Source organism: Amblyraja radiata, chromosome 2 (genome assembly GCF_010909765.2).
Source record: "Amblyraja radiata isolate CabotCenter1 chromosome 2, sAmbRad1.1.pri, whole genome shotgun sequence".
Classification (NCBI taxonomy): domain Eukaryota; kingdom Metazoa; phylum Chordata; class Chondrichthyes; order Rajiformes; family Rajidae; genus Amblyraja; species Amblyraja radiata.
In genome coordinates this window covers 84,877,559-84,893,396 of record NC_045957.1, presented here as the reverse complement: position 1 = coordinate 84,893,396, position 15,838 = coordinate 84,877,559, and the positions used below count along the sequence as shown (strand labels likewise).

The 15,838-nt window shown below is 46.8% G+C and overlaps 1 protein-coding gene across 1 annotated transcript in view; it reads left to right on the top strand.

The window, feature by feature from the left end:
* Window positions 1-1,196: 1,196 nt before the first annotated feature.
* epb41l4b (erythrocyte membrane protein band 4.1 like 4B) overlaps window positions 1,197-15,838 on the top strand; it is a 244,302-nt gene continuing 229,660 nt past the window's right edge. Inside the window, exon 1 of the mRNA XM_033049625.1 lies at window positions 1,197-1,633. Coding sequence (XP_032905516.1) covers window positions 1,373-1,633 — 261 coding nt within the window. The 5' untranslated portion in view covers window positions 1,197-1,372. The remainder of the gene's footprint in view (window positions 1,634-15,838) is intronic.

Below are 15,838 nucleotides of genomic sequence, written 5' to 3'. Positions count from 1 at the left end.
GAGACCACACCTGGAGTATTGCGTACAGTTTTGGTCTCCAAATCTGAGGAAGGACATTATTGCCATAGAGGGAGTGCAGAGAAGGTTCACCAGACTGATTCCTGGGATGTCAGGACTGTCTTATGAAGAAAGACTGGATAGACTTGGTTTATACTCTCTAGAATTTAGGAGATTGAGAGGGGATCTTATAGAAACTTATAAAATTCTTAAGGGGTTGGACAGGCTAGATGCAGGAAGATTGCTCCCGATGTTGGGGAAGATGAGAAGGACTTTTTTCACACAGAGAGTGGTGAATCTCTGGAACTCTCTGCCACAGAGGGTAGTCGAGGCCAGTTCATTGGCTATATTTAAGAGGGTTAGATGTGGCCCTTGTGGCTAAGGGGATCAGAGGGTATGGAGAGAAGGCAGGTACGGGATACTGAGTTGGATGATCAGCCATGATCATATTGAATGGCAGTGCAGGTTCGAAGGGCCGAATGGCCTACTCCTGCACCTAATTTCTATGTTTCTATCTGCCATTTCGTTTCCTCTAATGCCAATGTGTGCTGGTACCCATAAAAATATGACTGTAAGCCCCATCATTTGAATTCTGAATAGTGTTTGTTGTATTTCAATCAAAATGTCTGGTCTACTGTCTGAATGGCTGTGCTGTAAACTTTTTATTGCTAAACTTGAATCTGAACAAATAACTGTCCTTAAAGGCCTGGTATCCTCGACCCACTGTACCGCTAACAATATTGCAATCATTTCACCCGTGTATACTGAGACCTCATTATTGATCCTCTTCCCTACTTTGATGTGAAATTCTGGTACAATAAATGCTACTCCTACTTTATCTACTGAATCTTTTGATGCATCTGTATCTGCTCCTCCTCCTATTCCTCGTCCCCTTTGAACCACTTGTCAGGGAAGCACCAAGCCGTGTCACATCCTGTGCCAGGACATTCCTGCCGAGCAAGGCAGGCAGGTGCGCACTCCCAGAGTGTCAGGTTCGCACATGCTCAGCCGACCGCCGAGGGAAGGAAGGGGCGGGCGAAGAGACGCGCATGCCCAGTACAACCTTGTGCCTCGAGCGATGCAGGTGCGCGCATGCCCAATACGGGCGATTGGGTGGAGGTCTGTGCAAGGGTGTTTTGGGGGGACGCGCATGCCCAGTACCACTTGAGCTTCGGGCGGCGTAGGTGCGCGCATGCCCGGTGGGGGCGGGGCGGCTGGGTGAGCGCATGCGCGGCTGGTGCCCGGCTCTCACCTGGGCGAGCTCGCGGCGGAGTGCGGTTGAGGAGGCGCTCGGACTGCGGCCGCTGTTGCTCAGTCGCGCCGAGCCCAGCAACAGCAGCCGAGCGGTCAGCGGCGGAACATCAAACCGGCCAAGATGATGAGGTTTCTGCGGAGGACGTTCGGACGTCGCTCGGCTCGCCGCTACATGGAGGAGCGGGACGGCGGCGGCGGCGGCAGAGGAGGCGGGACCAGCAGTGGCCGGGACTCCGCCGCTACCGCGGTCGCTGGGATCCATACTGCCACACCTGCGCCTACTGGGACCATGGTCCACATTCCCGCAGCAGGCGGAAACAAGTCCATCCTGGCATGCAGAGTGCAGCTTCTGGACGGGACGGACATCAGCGTGGAGCTGCCGGTGAGTTGCTGCGGCTCCGGTGCGTAGGTTGGCGGCAATCAGCCCACCTGTGCACAGGTTAGATTGCGTACTCAACCCACCCATGCCGTTTGACTTGAGGATTTGATTTCCATTTCTCTGTGCATGTTTACGTCTCCATTTGACTAACGCTAATATCCGTATGAAGCGTAACTGCTCGGAGAAAAAACAAACTATCGGAGATTTCCAGTTCTCAGCAAAGATCATAGAGCGGATGATCTTTGGTTCTCAGTGTCTAGATGTGTCGAGGGGGCTCAGCCGTGCGGATCGTGTTCTTGCTTCCTCGAACAAGATTTTGTGTCGAACGTTACTTGAGTAAAGTACTATATCCGATGTTGTTCGTTCTTGTTAGAATGCTTTCATGTCGCTCTGGCATATGTGGTTGTATTTGCAATGGCCCAAAACAGAATTGAATGATCTTTGGTTTGTCAACATCGCGTGGGGAAAGACATAACAAAATGTGAGTGTACAAGGTTTTTGTAGTGGGGGCAATGAAATGAAGTGAACCGCCATTCGGGCAAGAGACAAAGGTATTTGTGAGCCCCTTGGCGGAAGAAACCGGGATGAAATCTGGTTAGTTATGCAATCAGTCTACTTGTTTACGTAGTCGGAATTGCCATTTCTGTCACAGTTACGACCAACGATAAATAGGTGAAAATGTAGAAAGGAATCAGATAGGAGGTTAAGTGACAGTTGAGAATAGTACCGATTTAGCTGAAAGTTTGAGGGATGTTTCTGAATTTACAGCAGTGGATCGAAAGCTGCTGAGCCACACACGGAAGTTGGGTGTGATGGACACAAAAAGGGTTTGGCGGATCTGGTAACGTGGTCGAAACTCAGTTGTTTGGTTTCTTCCCAAATCCTGGAGCTTTCATGGACCAGTTCATTCAGTTTCACATTTGATCAGGTGGTTACTGAATCTGAAATCTATTCCAAGCAGTATTACACAGCCATGTTGTTTTCCAGCAATGTTCATTATCCCTGTCTGACATTTTCTTAGTTTTATTTTTATTTTTTACAAACATTTACTTTGTTTCTTAAGGATAATATATTTTGAAGTCGATAAAATGAAAACCTGCGCGGAAACCACTATTTCCCTCTGCCCCAAAAAGTTTTTTGATTGAAGTGTGGATGGACATTTTGTTCAGTGAATTGTTACACCATTATGGACGAGTGGTTGTGTTTAACAAGTGGTTTGACGGTGTGAAGTTGGTTCATTGCTGGGTCTCAAGTTTGGCTACTGATCGACAAAGATCCAGCTCAATGAGTTGAGGGAGGGGGAAGTTCAATGTGTCATTGGTTAGTGTGTTTTAAAAAAAAATCACACACCAGGAATGTTTCCTTTTGTACAGTTTAGCATTGGCTTCATGGAATGAAGGTGAGGTGGAAGGTTGTTTATCGGACTTGGCCTTGACTAATTTTGTGTCGGGGATTGGTGCTGGGCCCATTACTGTTTTGTGGTTTATATCAACGATATGGATGAGAATACACAAGGCATGATTAGTAAGTTTGCAGCTGGCACTAAAGTGGATTGTATCATAGATAGTGAAGATGGTTGTCAAAATTTACAACAGGACTCCTTAATTAGCTAGACTGATTAGCACACAAAAGCTTTTCACTGTATCTCGGTACATGTGACACTAATCTAAACTAAAAACCTGTTTACTTTGCCTGAATAACGTCTTTTTTCTAATGGCCTATTTTATATCCACCTTTACTAATTGCTTCAAACATTTTCCTTTTGCCAGACATTACCTGGTCTTTTATCTAACTGCTTTGTGTCTTCCCTCTTTTTAACATTTATGATTTTCCAATCTAATGGATTCTGTTGAAATGAATGCATCTTGGAAAATTAAAACAAAAGCATCACTGTTTCACTAAATACTATTTTCACAACCTTGGGATGAAGTTTTCTGAGCCTGGACACTTATTCATCTGCAGTCTGGTTATTAAACTATATCCAGGGTATTATGTTCAATTTTGAATACTGCACATGAGAATTGACCAAAAAGGTTGCATTCTAGATTCATCAGAATGTTACTGTGACAGCAAGAGGAAGGTTGAGGTAATAAAAGTTCATAAACCAAGGTTAAGGGAGGACGATTAATTTATTTAATACCCTGGAAGAAAGTGATAACATAAATAGTTTCTCCACTGATACACTTTCTAGGACAGGGAGACCTTGTTGAAATCTGGCTAATCGGAGGAAACGTTTGGAAGTACTTAAAACGTGGGATTTTCACCGTCAAAATTAGTATATCATAGTTCAGGAAAAACATAAAAGATCTCAGGCAGGTTTTGATGTCCAATCATATGGACGGTAGCGAAGTGTTGAGTGGTGTGGTTCCTCAGGCGTGCACCTCTGTGTTAGTAATGTGCATGTTGATGTTTGATTTGTCCTCTTGCCTGTGTTGAACACTCAGCAGGATGGTAGGTTTAACATATTTTCATGCTGTTGACTTGGTGAATCTACTCACCGCATTCTGAAAAATGTAGGTACTTCTTTTGAGAGTTTTGATTTAACCATGATTGTTTGCACTCAGTCAGTTAAAACTTGACAATGTCTAAAGCAGGGGAAAACAATATTGTTGAAAATGAGCATTGAAAATGTTCTGTTTGATGTGATTCATGATGAACCCACTGACTCCCATGGCCATCTGGACTACACTTCTTCCCACCCTGCTTCCTGTAAGAACTCTATCCCCCTACTCCCAATTCCTCTGTCTACGCCGCATCTGCACCCAGGATGAGGTGTTCCAAACCAGGGCATCGGAGATGTCCTCATTTTTTAGGGAACGGGAGTTCCCCTCTTCGACTATAGATGAGGCTCTCACCAGGGCCTCCTCTATATCCCGTAGCTCCGCTCTCACTCCCCCCCCCCCCCCCCCCCCCCCCCCCCCACTCGTAACAAGGACAGAGTCCCCCTTGTCCTCACCTTCCACCTTACCTGCCATCACATACAACAGATAATCCTCCCAACATTTTCACCACCTCCAACGGGATCCCACCACTGGCCACATCTTCCCATCTCTCCTTTTGGCTTTCCGCAGAGACTGTTCTCTCCATAACTCCTTGCTCAATTCGTCCCTTCCCACCCAAACGTTCCCCTCCCCTGGTACTTTCCCTTGCAACCGCAGGAAATGCTACACTTGTCGCTTTACCTCCCCCCTCGACTCCATCCAAGGACCCAATCAGTCTTTCCAGGTGAGGCGGAGGTTCACCTGCACCTTCTCGAACCTCATCTATTGCATCCGCTGCTCTAGGTGTCAACTGCTCTACATCGGTGAGACCAAGAGCAGGCTTGGCGATCACTTCACCCAACGCCTGTGCACAGTTCACATTAATCAACCTGATCTCCTGGTGGCTGAGCACTTCAACTCCCCCTCCCATCGCGAAACCGACTTTTCTGTGCTGGGCCTCCTCCATGGCCAGAATGAGTCCCACCGCAAATTGGAGTAGCAGCACCTCATATTTTGCTTGGGTAGTTTACACCCCAGCGGTATGAACATTGACTTCTCGAATTTCAGGTAGTCCTTGCTTTCTCCCTCCTTCCCAGCTCTCCCACAGCCCACTGTCTACGCCCCTTGCTTTCTTCTACCCGCCCCCCCCCCCCCACCCCAACATCAGAAGAAGGGGATGGGTACACACTTGTTGTCTGAGCACGACGTGAGGGGGGCTCTGACAAGTGTGAACACGAGGAACGCTGTAGGCCCAGATGGCATCTCTGGGCGAGTACTTAAGTCTTGTGCTACGCAGCTAGCTCCGATGCTCACCACAATATTTAACCTCTCCCTGGCCAAGTCCGTGGTCCCTGCCTGCTTCAAAAGACCCATCATTGTACCTGTACCAAAGAATGCCTCTCCAGCTTGTCTGAATGACTACCGTCCGGTGGCCCTCACCTCGGTAGTCATGAGATGCTTTGAGAGGCTGGTCAAGAACGCCTACGCCCTCGTAACATGGACCCGCTACAATCCGCATACCGTCCGAACAGATCCACGGTTGATGCAGTCTCCCAGGTTCTGCACACCACTCTCTCGCACCTTGACAGCCAGAAGGGGGGCTATGTGAGGATGCTGTTCATAGACTTCAGTTCAGCCTTCAACACGATAGTCCCCCCCCAGACTCGCTGAGAAGCTGCTGGAATTGGGGCTCAACACCCCCGTGTACCTGGGTCCTGGACTTTCTCACTGCCAGGCCCCAGGTAGTCAAGATGGGAGGAAATACATCGAAGTCCCTCACCCTGAGCACAGGATCCCCCCCCCCCAGGGTTGCATCCTCAGCCCCCTACTGTACTCCCTGTACACACATAACTGTGTGGCTAGGTTCAGCTCCAACTCAATAATCAAGTTTGCTGATGACACTGTGGTGGTGGGCCTGATCACCGAAAATAATGAGTAGGCCTAGGAGAGGTGACTGATCTGGCACTCTGGTGTCAGGACAACAGCCTCCTCTTGAATGTCAAAAAAACTAAGGAGCTGATCGTGGACTTTAGGAAGGCACAACATCTGAGGACGTACGTACCACTGGAGATGAATGGGGATACTGTGGATAGGGTCAGCTGCTTTAAATACCTGGGAGTCCACGTCTCAGAGGATCTGACATGGACATCACACGCTGCAGCACTGGTGAGTAAGGCAAGGCTTTTACCACCTCAGGCAATTGAGGAAATTCAGAGTGTCTCTGAGGATCCTCCAGTGCTTCTACTCAGCAGCTGTGGAAAGCATCTTGTCTGCAAACATCACAATCTGGTTTGGGAACTGCTCTGCCCAGGACAAGAAGGCTCTGCAGAGAGTAGTGCGTTCGGCCGAAAGCACTATGGGAACTACGCTCGCCCCATAGCAGGAACTATACATTAGAAGGTGCAGATCCAGAGCCAGCAACATTATGGGGGACCCTTTCCACCCGAGCAACAGACTGTTCCAGCTGCTACAGTCAGGCAAATGCCATACTGTGAAAACAGAGAGGATGGGAAGGAGTTTCCCATGCTAGAGGCAGGAACCATTTTCCCGATGTTGGGCGAGTCCAGAACCAGTGGCCACAGTTTAAGAATAGGGAGTAAGCCATTTGGAATGGAGACGAGGAAACACTTTTCCTCACAGAGTGGTGAGTCTGTGGAATTCTCTGCCTCAGAGGGTGGTGGAGGCAGATTCTCTGGATGCTTTCAATAGAGAGCTAGATAGGGTTCTTAAAAATAGCGTAGTCGGAATATGGGGAGAAGGCAGGAACGGGGTACTGATTGGAGATGATCAGCCATGATCACATTGAATGGCGGTGCTGGCTGAAGGGCCGAATGGCCTACAGACCAGTTAGTCTAACATCGGTAGTGAGGAAAATGCTAGAGTCAGTTATTAAAGATGGGATAGTAGCACATTTGGAAAATGGTGAAATCATTGGACAAAGTCAGCATGGATTTATGAAAGGTAAATCATGTGACAAATCATATAGAAATTTTTCGAGGATGTAACTAGTAGAGTGGATAAGGGAGAACCAGTGGATTTGTTATATCTGGAATTTCAGAAGGCTGGCAGACAGGAAGCAAAGATTAGGAGTAAACGGGTCCTTTCTTGAATGGCAGGCAGTGACTATTGGGGTACCGCAAGGCTCAGTGCTGGGACCCCACCTATTTACAATATATATTAATGATTTGGATGAGGGAATTGTATGCAACATCTCCAAGTTTGCAGATGATACGAAGCTGGGGGGGCTTTGTTAGCTGCAAGGAGGCTGCAAGGTGACTTGGATAGGCTGGGTGAGTGGGCAAATGCATGGCAGATGCAGTATAATGTGGATAAATGTGAGGTTATCCACTTTGGTGGCAAGAACAGGAAAGTGGACTATTATCTGAATGGCGGCCGATTAGGAAAAGGGGAGATGCAACGAGACCTGGGTGTCATGGTACACCAGTCATTGATAGTAGGCATGCAGGTGCAGCAGGCAGTGCAGAAAGCGAATGGTATGTTAGCATTCATAGCAAAAGGATTTGAGTATAGGAGCAGGGAGGTTCTACTGCAGTTGTACAGGGCATTGGTGAGACCACATCTGGAGTATTGCGTACAGTTTTGGTCTCCTAACCTGAGGAAAGACATTCTTGCCATAGAGGGAGTACAGAGAAGGTTCACCTGACTGATTCCTGGGATGTCAGGACTTTCATATGGAGAAAGACTGGATAGACTCGGCTTGCACTCGCTGGAATTTAGAAGATTGAGGGGGGATCTTATAGAAACGTACAAAATTCTTAAGGGGTTGGACGGGCTAGATGCAAGAAGATTGTTCCCGATGTTGGGGAAGTCCAGAACACGGGGTCACAGTTTAAGGATAAGGGGGAAGTCTTTTTGGACCAAGATGAGAAAAAAAATGTTCACAGAGAATGGTGAATCTGTGGAATTCTCTGCCACAGAAAGTAGTTGAGCAGTTCATTGGCTATATTTAAGAGGGGGTTAGATGTGGCCTTTGTGGCTAAAGTGATCAGGGGGTATGGAGAGAAGGCAGGTACAGGATACTGAGTTGGATGATCAGCCATGATCATATTGAATGGCGGTGCAGACTCGAAGGGCCGAATGGCCTAATCCTGCACCTATTTTGTATGTTTCCTGCACCTATTGTCTATTGACTGTAAACTCCTATCTCACCAGGGACTAACTTACTGTACTAATTTACTGTTGTGTGGTGTCTTTTTAAAATTGCTGTTTTTTCTTGTTTTCCCCCCACAAATATGTGATTACTGATTCTGTTCCATTCTGTTTTGTAGTTTTTATTTTTTGCACATTCCACAAGCATTGCCACTTTTCATTTCATTTCACTGCACATCTCGTATACATATGTGACGAATAAACTTGTCTTGATTTGACTTGTCTAGATACTCTCCTTGTCAAATTGTTCACATATGGTGCCAGGGTTCAGGATGTCACGAGCCAAATTCTGAACATTCGAGAGAGAGAGAGAGAGAGAAGGTGAACCGCCGGCAGTAGTTGTGCACAAACGACATCGGGAAGAAGAGGAAGGAGGTTCTCCAACATGACTTCAGAGAGTTGGGAAGAAGACTGAAATGCCAGACTTCTAGGGTGGTTATCTCTGGATTGCTTCCAGTACCTCGTGCTAGTGAGGATAGGAACAGGGAGATAGGGGATCTGAATGTGTGTCTGAGGGCTGGTGCAGGGAGCAAGGATTTAGATTTATAGACCACTGGGATCTCTTCTGGGGTAGGGGTGACCTGTACAAAAGGGACGGGTTACACCTTAACTGGAGGGGGACCGACATTCTGGCAAGCAGGTTTGCTAGGGCTACACGTGTGGGTTTAAACTAAATAGTGGGAGGGGGGGGAAGGATTGACAAATTAGAAACATAGAAAATAGGTGCAGGAGAAGGCCATTCGGTCCTTTGAGCCAGCACCGCCATTCATTGTGATCATGACTGATCGGCCCTATCAATAACCCGTGCCTATAGAAACATAGAAAATTGGGAGTATAAAGATGGAGTTGAAGGGGAAGTGGCTACAGGAAAAATTACCAAAGATTCTCGAATTAATGGGAAGGAAAGCTTGCGAATGGACAATAGAGTAAGGTCAGGTCCAATTGCGAGGGGGGAAGTGAATACGGAGGTCAATGTACTGTATATGAATGCGCGAAGTATAAGGAATAAAGTGGACGAGCTTGAGGCTCAGTTAGAAACTGGCGAGTATGATGATGTGGGAATTACTGAGACATGGCTGCAAGAGGGCCAGGGGTGGGAACTGACCATTCAAGGGTATACCTCCTATTGAAAAGACAGACAGGTGGGCAGAGGGGATGGGGTTGCCCTGTTGGTGAGGAATGAAATTCAGTCCCTTGCAAGGGGTGACATTGAAACAGGAGATGTGGAGTCAGTATGGATAGAACTAAAGAATTGTAAGGGTAAAAAGACCCTAACAGGACTAATCTACAGACCAGCAAAAACAGTAGCCTGGACATAGGGTGCAAGTTGAATCAGGAGTTAAAATTGGCATGTAGCAAAAGTAATGCTGTGGTTATTATGGGAGATTTCAACATGCAGGTAGACTGGGAAAATCAGGTTGGTACTGGACCCCAAGAAAGGGACTTTGTAGAATGACCGTGATGGATTCTTTGAACAGTTTGTGTTGGAGCCTACCAGGGAGAAAGCAATTCTGGATTTAGTGTTATGTAATGAATTGGATTTGATAAAGGACCTCAAGGTTAATGAGCCATTAGTAGGCAGTGACCATAACATGGTCAGGTTTAATCTACAATTGGAGAGGGAGAAGAGTAGATCGGAGGTGTCAGTGTTGCAGTTGAATAAAGGGGAGTATGGGGCCATGAGGGAGCAGCTGTCCAAAGTGGACTGGAAAGATACACTAGCAGGGATGACAGTGGAACAAAAATGGCAGGTGTTTCTAGGAATAATACAGAAGGTGCACGATCAGTTCATTCCTAGGAGGAAGAAAGATGAGCGGGAAGCAAGAGGATTGGGTATTGTTTAAAGAACAACAGAAGGTAACCAAAAAGACAAAACGGGGAGAAAAGATGAGATACGAAGGTAAGCTAGCCAAGAATATAAAACAGGATACTAAAAGCTTCTTTAGGTATGTGAAGAGGAAAAAATTAGTTAATACCAAAGTTGGACCCTTGAAGACCGAAAAAGGTTAATTTATTATGGGGAACAAGGAAATGGCAGATGAGTTGAACAGGTACTTTGGATCTGTCTTCACTAAGGAGGACACAAACAATCTCCCTGATATAGTAGTGGCCAGAGGATCTGGGTTGACGGAGGAACTGAAGGAAATCCACATTAGGCAGGAAATGGTGTTGGATAGACTGATGGGACTGAAGGCTGATAAATCCCCAGGGCCTGATGGTCTGCATCCCAGGGTATTTAAGGAAATGGCTCTAGAAATCGTGGATGAGTTGCAGAGAAAGGTTGAATAAGTTAGGTCTTTATTCTTTGGAGCGCAGAAGGTTAAGGGGGGACTTGATAGAGGTCTTTAAAATGATGAGAGGGATAGACAGAGTTGACGTGGATAAGCTTTTCCCATTGAGAGTAGGGAAGATTCAAACAAGAGGACATGACTTGTGAATGAAGGGACAGAAGTTTATGGGTAACATGAGGGGGAACTTCTTTACTCAGAGAGTGGTAGCTGTGTGGAATGAGCTTCCAGTGGAAGTGGTGGAGGCAGGTTCGATTTTATCATTTAAAAATAAATTGGATAGGTATATGGATGGGAAAGGAATTGAGGGTCATGGTCTGAGTGCAGGTAGATGGGACTAGGGGAAAATAAGTGTTCAGCACGGACTTGTAGGGCCGAGATGGCCTGTTTCCGTGCTGTAATTGTTATATGGTTATATGATGTTATATGGATGCATTGGTGATAATCTTCCAATGTTCTATAGATTCAGGATCCGTTTCTGTGGATTGGAGGGTAGCTAATGTTATCCCACTTTTTAAGAAAGGCGGGAGCGAGAAAACAGGGAATTATACACCAGTTAGCCTGACATCGGTGGTGGGGAAGATGCTGGAGTCAGTTATAAAAGATGAGATAGCCGCACATTTGGATAGCAGTAACAGGATCGGTCCGAGTCAGCATGGATTTACGAAGGGGAAATCATGCTTGACTAATCTTCTGGAATTATTTGAAGATGTAACAAGGAAAATGGACAAGGGAGAGCCAGTGGATGTAGTGTACCTGGACTTTCAGAAAGCATTTGATAAGGTCCCACATAGGAGATTAGTGGGCCAAATTAGGGCACATGGTATTGGGGGTAGAGTGCTGACATGGATAGAGAAGTGGTTGGCAGACAGGAAACAAAGAGCAGCGATTAACGGGTCCCTTTCAGAATGGCAGGCAGTGACTGGTGGGGTACCGCAAGGCTCGGTGCTGGGACCGCAGCTATTTACAATATACATCAATGATTTGGATGAAGGGATTCAAAGTAACATTGGCTAGTTTGCAGATGATACAAAGCTGGGTGGCAGTGTGAACTGTGAGGAGGGTGCTATGAGAATGCAGGGTGACTTGGATCGGTTGGAGGAGTGGGCAGATGCATGGCAGATGAAGTTTAATGCGGATAAATGTGAGGTTATCCACTTTGGTAGCAATAACTGGAAGGCAGATTACTATCTAAATGGCGTCGTTGGGAAAAGGGAAAGTGCAACGGGATCTGGGGGTCCTTGTACATCAGTCTATGAAAGTAAGCATGCAGGTACAGCAGGCAGTGAAGAAAGCGAATGGCATGTTGGCCTCTATAACAAGAGGAATCGAATATAGGAGCAAAGAGGTCCTTCTGCAGTTGTACAGAGCCCCAGTGAGACCACACCTGGAGTATTGTGTGCAGTTCTGGTCCCCTAATTTGAGGACGGACATTCTTGCTATTGAGGGAGTGCAGCGTTAATATATATTGTAAATATTTTGGGTCCCAGCACAGAGTCTAGCGACACCCCACTAGTTACTGATTGCCATTCTGAAAAGGACCCATTGGTTCCTACTCTTTGCTTCCTGTCTGCCAACGAGTTTTCTATCCATGTCAATACCCTACCCCCAATACCATGTCCCACTAATCTCTTGTGTGGGACCTTGTCAGAGGATTTTTGAGTCCAGATACACCACATCCAAATATCTCTCTTATCCATTCTACTTGTTATATCCTCAAAAAATTCCAGAAGATTAGTCAAGCATGATTTCCCCATCATAAATCCAAGCTGACTTTGACCGATCCTGCCACTGCTTTCCAAATGCGCTGCTTTAACCATTTTTAATAATCTACTCGAGCAACTTCCCCACTACTGATGTCGGGCAAACTGGTCTATAATTCCCTGTTTTCTCTCCCTCCTGTCTTTAAAAGTAGGTTTACTTTAGCTACTTTCCAGTCCACAGGAACTGATCCATAGTCTGTTGAACATTGGAAAATGATCACCGATGCATTTGCGATTTCTAGGGCCACCTCCTTGAGTACTACCGGATGCAGACCACCAGGCCCTGGGATTTGACTGCCCAGCACCATTTCATGACTAATGTGAATTTCCTTCTGTTCCTCCGTCACGCTAGATCCTTGGTCCCCTCGTATTTCTGGGAGATTGATTGTGATTACAGATTTGCTGGTGATCTATGTTCCAAATGCTTTCATTGTTAGTAAATTGATAGATGTTCTCAGAAAAGCTTAATTTACCTTTTTTAGTTCACTTTGATGAACCATAATTAGAATCTTGCTGTTCAATTCTGCTGGTCATGTTCAGGGAGGTTCATCCCAACTTCAATGGTTAATAATAGTGACTCGTCCAGGTTCAGCTCCTGAAGGACCGCTGGGGCACTGAGAAGCAACTGGATGACCCACAGGGCCATCCGGGAAAACAAGAGTTTCCTGGGCAGGTCCTACGGTGAGGTGGTCACGCCAAGGATATGGGAAGATCGAAGGTGTGTGACTGAGAGAAAGTGTTGTAACCATGGAGTGCAGGAGACCCAGGTGGCTGTGCCTAATGAAAACAGGTACACCCTCTTGGGAACTGTCGGGGGAGACGATGCTTCCAGTCTGAGCGGCAGACACGTCGGTAGCTCCAATCCTAGAGATGGGACTCGACCAGCGAGACCGACGTCAGGCAGAGCCATGGTGCCTCCCTGGCGGCAGACGAGACGCGAGGATGAATGTTGCCTCCCTGGTGCCAGGGTGCAAGATGCACGCACCAAATTCAGAACATCCTCGAGAGGGAAGGTGAACAGCCGGCAATATTTGTGCACGTGGGCACAAACGACATCGGGAAGAAGAGGAGGAGGTTCTGCAATATGAGTTCTGAGAGTTAGGAAGAAGACTGAAAAGCAGGACGTCTAGAGTGGTTATCTCTGGATTGCTTCCAGTACCTTGTACTAATGAGGACAGGAACAGGGAGATAGGAGATCTGAATGTGTTGCTGAGGGGCTGGTGCAGGGAGCAAGGATTTAGATTTATAGACCACACGGATCCTTTCTGGGGTAGGGGTGACAAAAGGGACGCGTTACACCGTAACTGGAGGGGGACCGTCGTTTTGGCAGGCAGGTTTGCTAGGGCTACACGTGTGGGTTTAAACTAAATAGTCGAGGGGAGGGGTTGACAAATTATGAGTTGGAGTTGAAGGCGAAGTGAGTACAGGAAAAGTTACAAAAGACTCTCGAATGAATGGGCAGGAAAGTTTGAGAAGGGATAAGAGAGTAAGGTCAGGGCCAATTGCAAGCGGTGAGAGAGGGGAGGTGAATACCAAGGTCAAAGTGACCTACTCCCACACCTATTGTCTGTTGTCTATAGTCACACTTAAATTAAACTCATTGGAATGAACTATGTTTCAAAAATATTAAATGGGAAGTCAGATCAGATGTTATGTCTGAAGAAGAGTCTCGACCCGAAACGTCGCCTATTCCTTCGCTCCATAGATGCTGCCTCACCCGCTGATTTTCTCCAGCTTTGTCTACCCACGGGATTCCACCACTGACCACATCTTCCCATCTCCTCCCCTGTCGGCTTTCTGCAGAGACTGCTCCTTCTGTAAATCCCTGGTCAATTTGTCCCTTGCCACCCAAACCACCCACCTCTCCTGGCACTTTCCCTTGCAACTGCAGGAAATGCTACACTTGTCGCTTTACCTCCCCCCTTGACTCAATTCAAGGACCCAAGCAGTCTTTCCAGGTGCGGCAGAGGTTCACCTGCACCACCTCCAACCTCATCTATTGCATCGGCTGCTCTAGGTGTCAGCTGCCCTACATCGGTGAGACCAAGCGTAGGCTTGGCGATCGCTTCGCCCAACACCTCCGCTCGGTTCGCAATAACCAACCTGATCTCCCGGTGGCTCAGCACTTCAACTCCCCCTCTCATTCCGAATCCAACCTTTCTGTCCTGGGCCTCCTCCATGGCCAGAGTGAGGCCCACCGTAAATTGGAGGAGCAGCACCTCATATTTCGCTTGGGTTGTTTACACTCCAGCTGTATGAACATTGACCTCCAATATCAGGTAGTCCCTGCTTTCTCCTCCGCTTCCCAGGTCTCCCTCAGCCCACTGTCTCTGCCTCTTCCTTTTCTCTTCCCGCTCCCCCCCCGCACCCTCACATCAGTCTGAAGAAGGGTCTCGACCCGAAACATCGCCTATTTCCTTCGCTCCATAGATGCTGCCTCACCTGCTGAGTATCTCCAGCATTTTTGTCTACCCATTCGCACAAGTTCTGTTATCCCACTTTCCTCACCCACTCCCTGCACATTAGGGGCAATTTTACAGAGACAAGTTAACCTACACAGCCAATGCGTCTTTGGGATGTGGGAGGAAACCCACGTGCTTGCAGGGAGAATGTGCAAATTCAACACAGTGCCCGAGAACAGGATCAAACTCAGACCTCTGGTGTGTGAGGCAGCAAGTCCACCAGCTGTGCCACTATATTTTATTTTCCAACACACAAAAAATTATACGTTGATAACTTTGGTTACTAAAACAAAAGAAACAATCCATTTTCAGTCATAAATCTCTAAGTGACGCTATGTCCCCCTTTACAGCTACTGTATGTTTTAATTCAGTTCAAGACTATGGGCAGTACATTGACCATAAAGTTGCGGCCTAAAATTGCCAGATACCCGGAATTGATCCTGAATATGGGTGCTGTCTGTATGGAGTTTTGTTTTCTCATTTATAACATTGTTTACAGAGTACTATGTTTACATATTCTGTTGTGCTACTGCAAGTAAGGATTTCATTGTTCGAACATGGGACGTGAGAGAATAACTGACTCTTGACTTGCGTCGCTAATTTGTGGGATAGAACTAGTGTGCGGGTGATCAGTGGTCGGTGTGGGTCGAAGGGCCTGTTTCCACGCTGTATCTTTAAATTAAACTAAAAACACTAAAACCAAAGAAATCTAAAGAAGGGCCTCTACCCGAAACGTCACCCAATTTCTTCTATCCCGAGATGCTGGCTGCTCCATGAAGTTCCCCAGCACAATTAAAGCATGGAATAGTCTTCACCCTACCATAGGTACCCAACCAGACGCAACTAAATTTAAGGTGGCTCTTTTTTCCCCCAAGAACCCTTTTTTGCTTAAGTCCAAGTCAAGAGAGTTTTATTGTCATGTGTCCCAGATAGGGCAATGAAATTCTTGCTTGCTGCAGCACAACAGGATATGTAATCATAATACAGAACAGGAGATAAATGTTCAGTGTGTTTATATACCATAGACCATATATATACACAATAA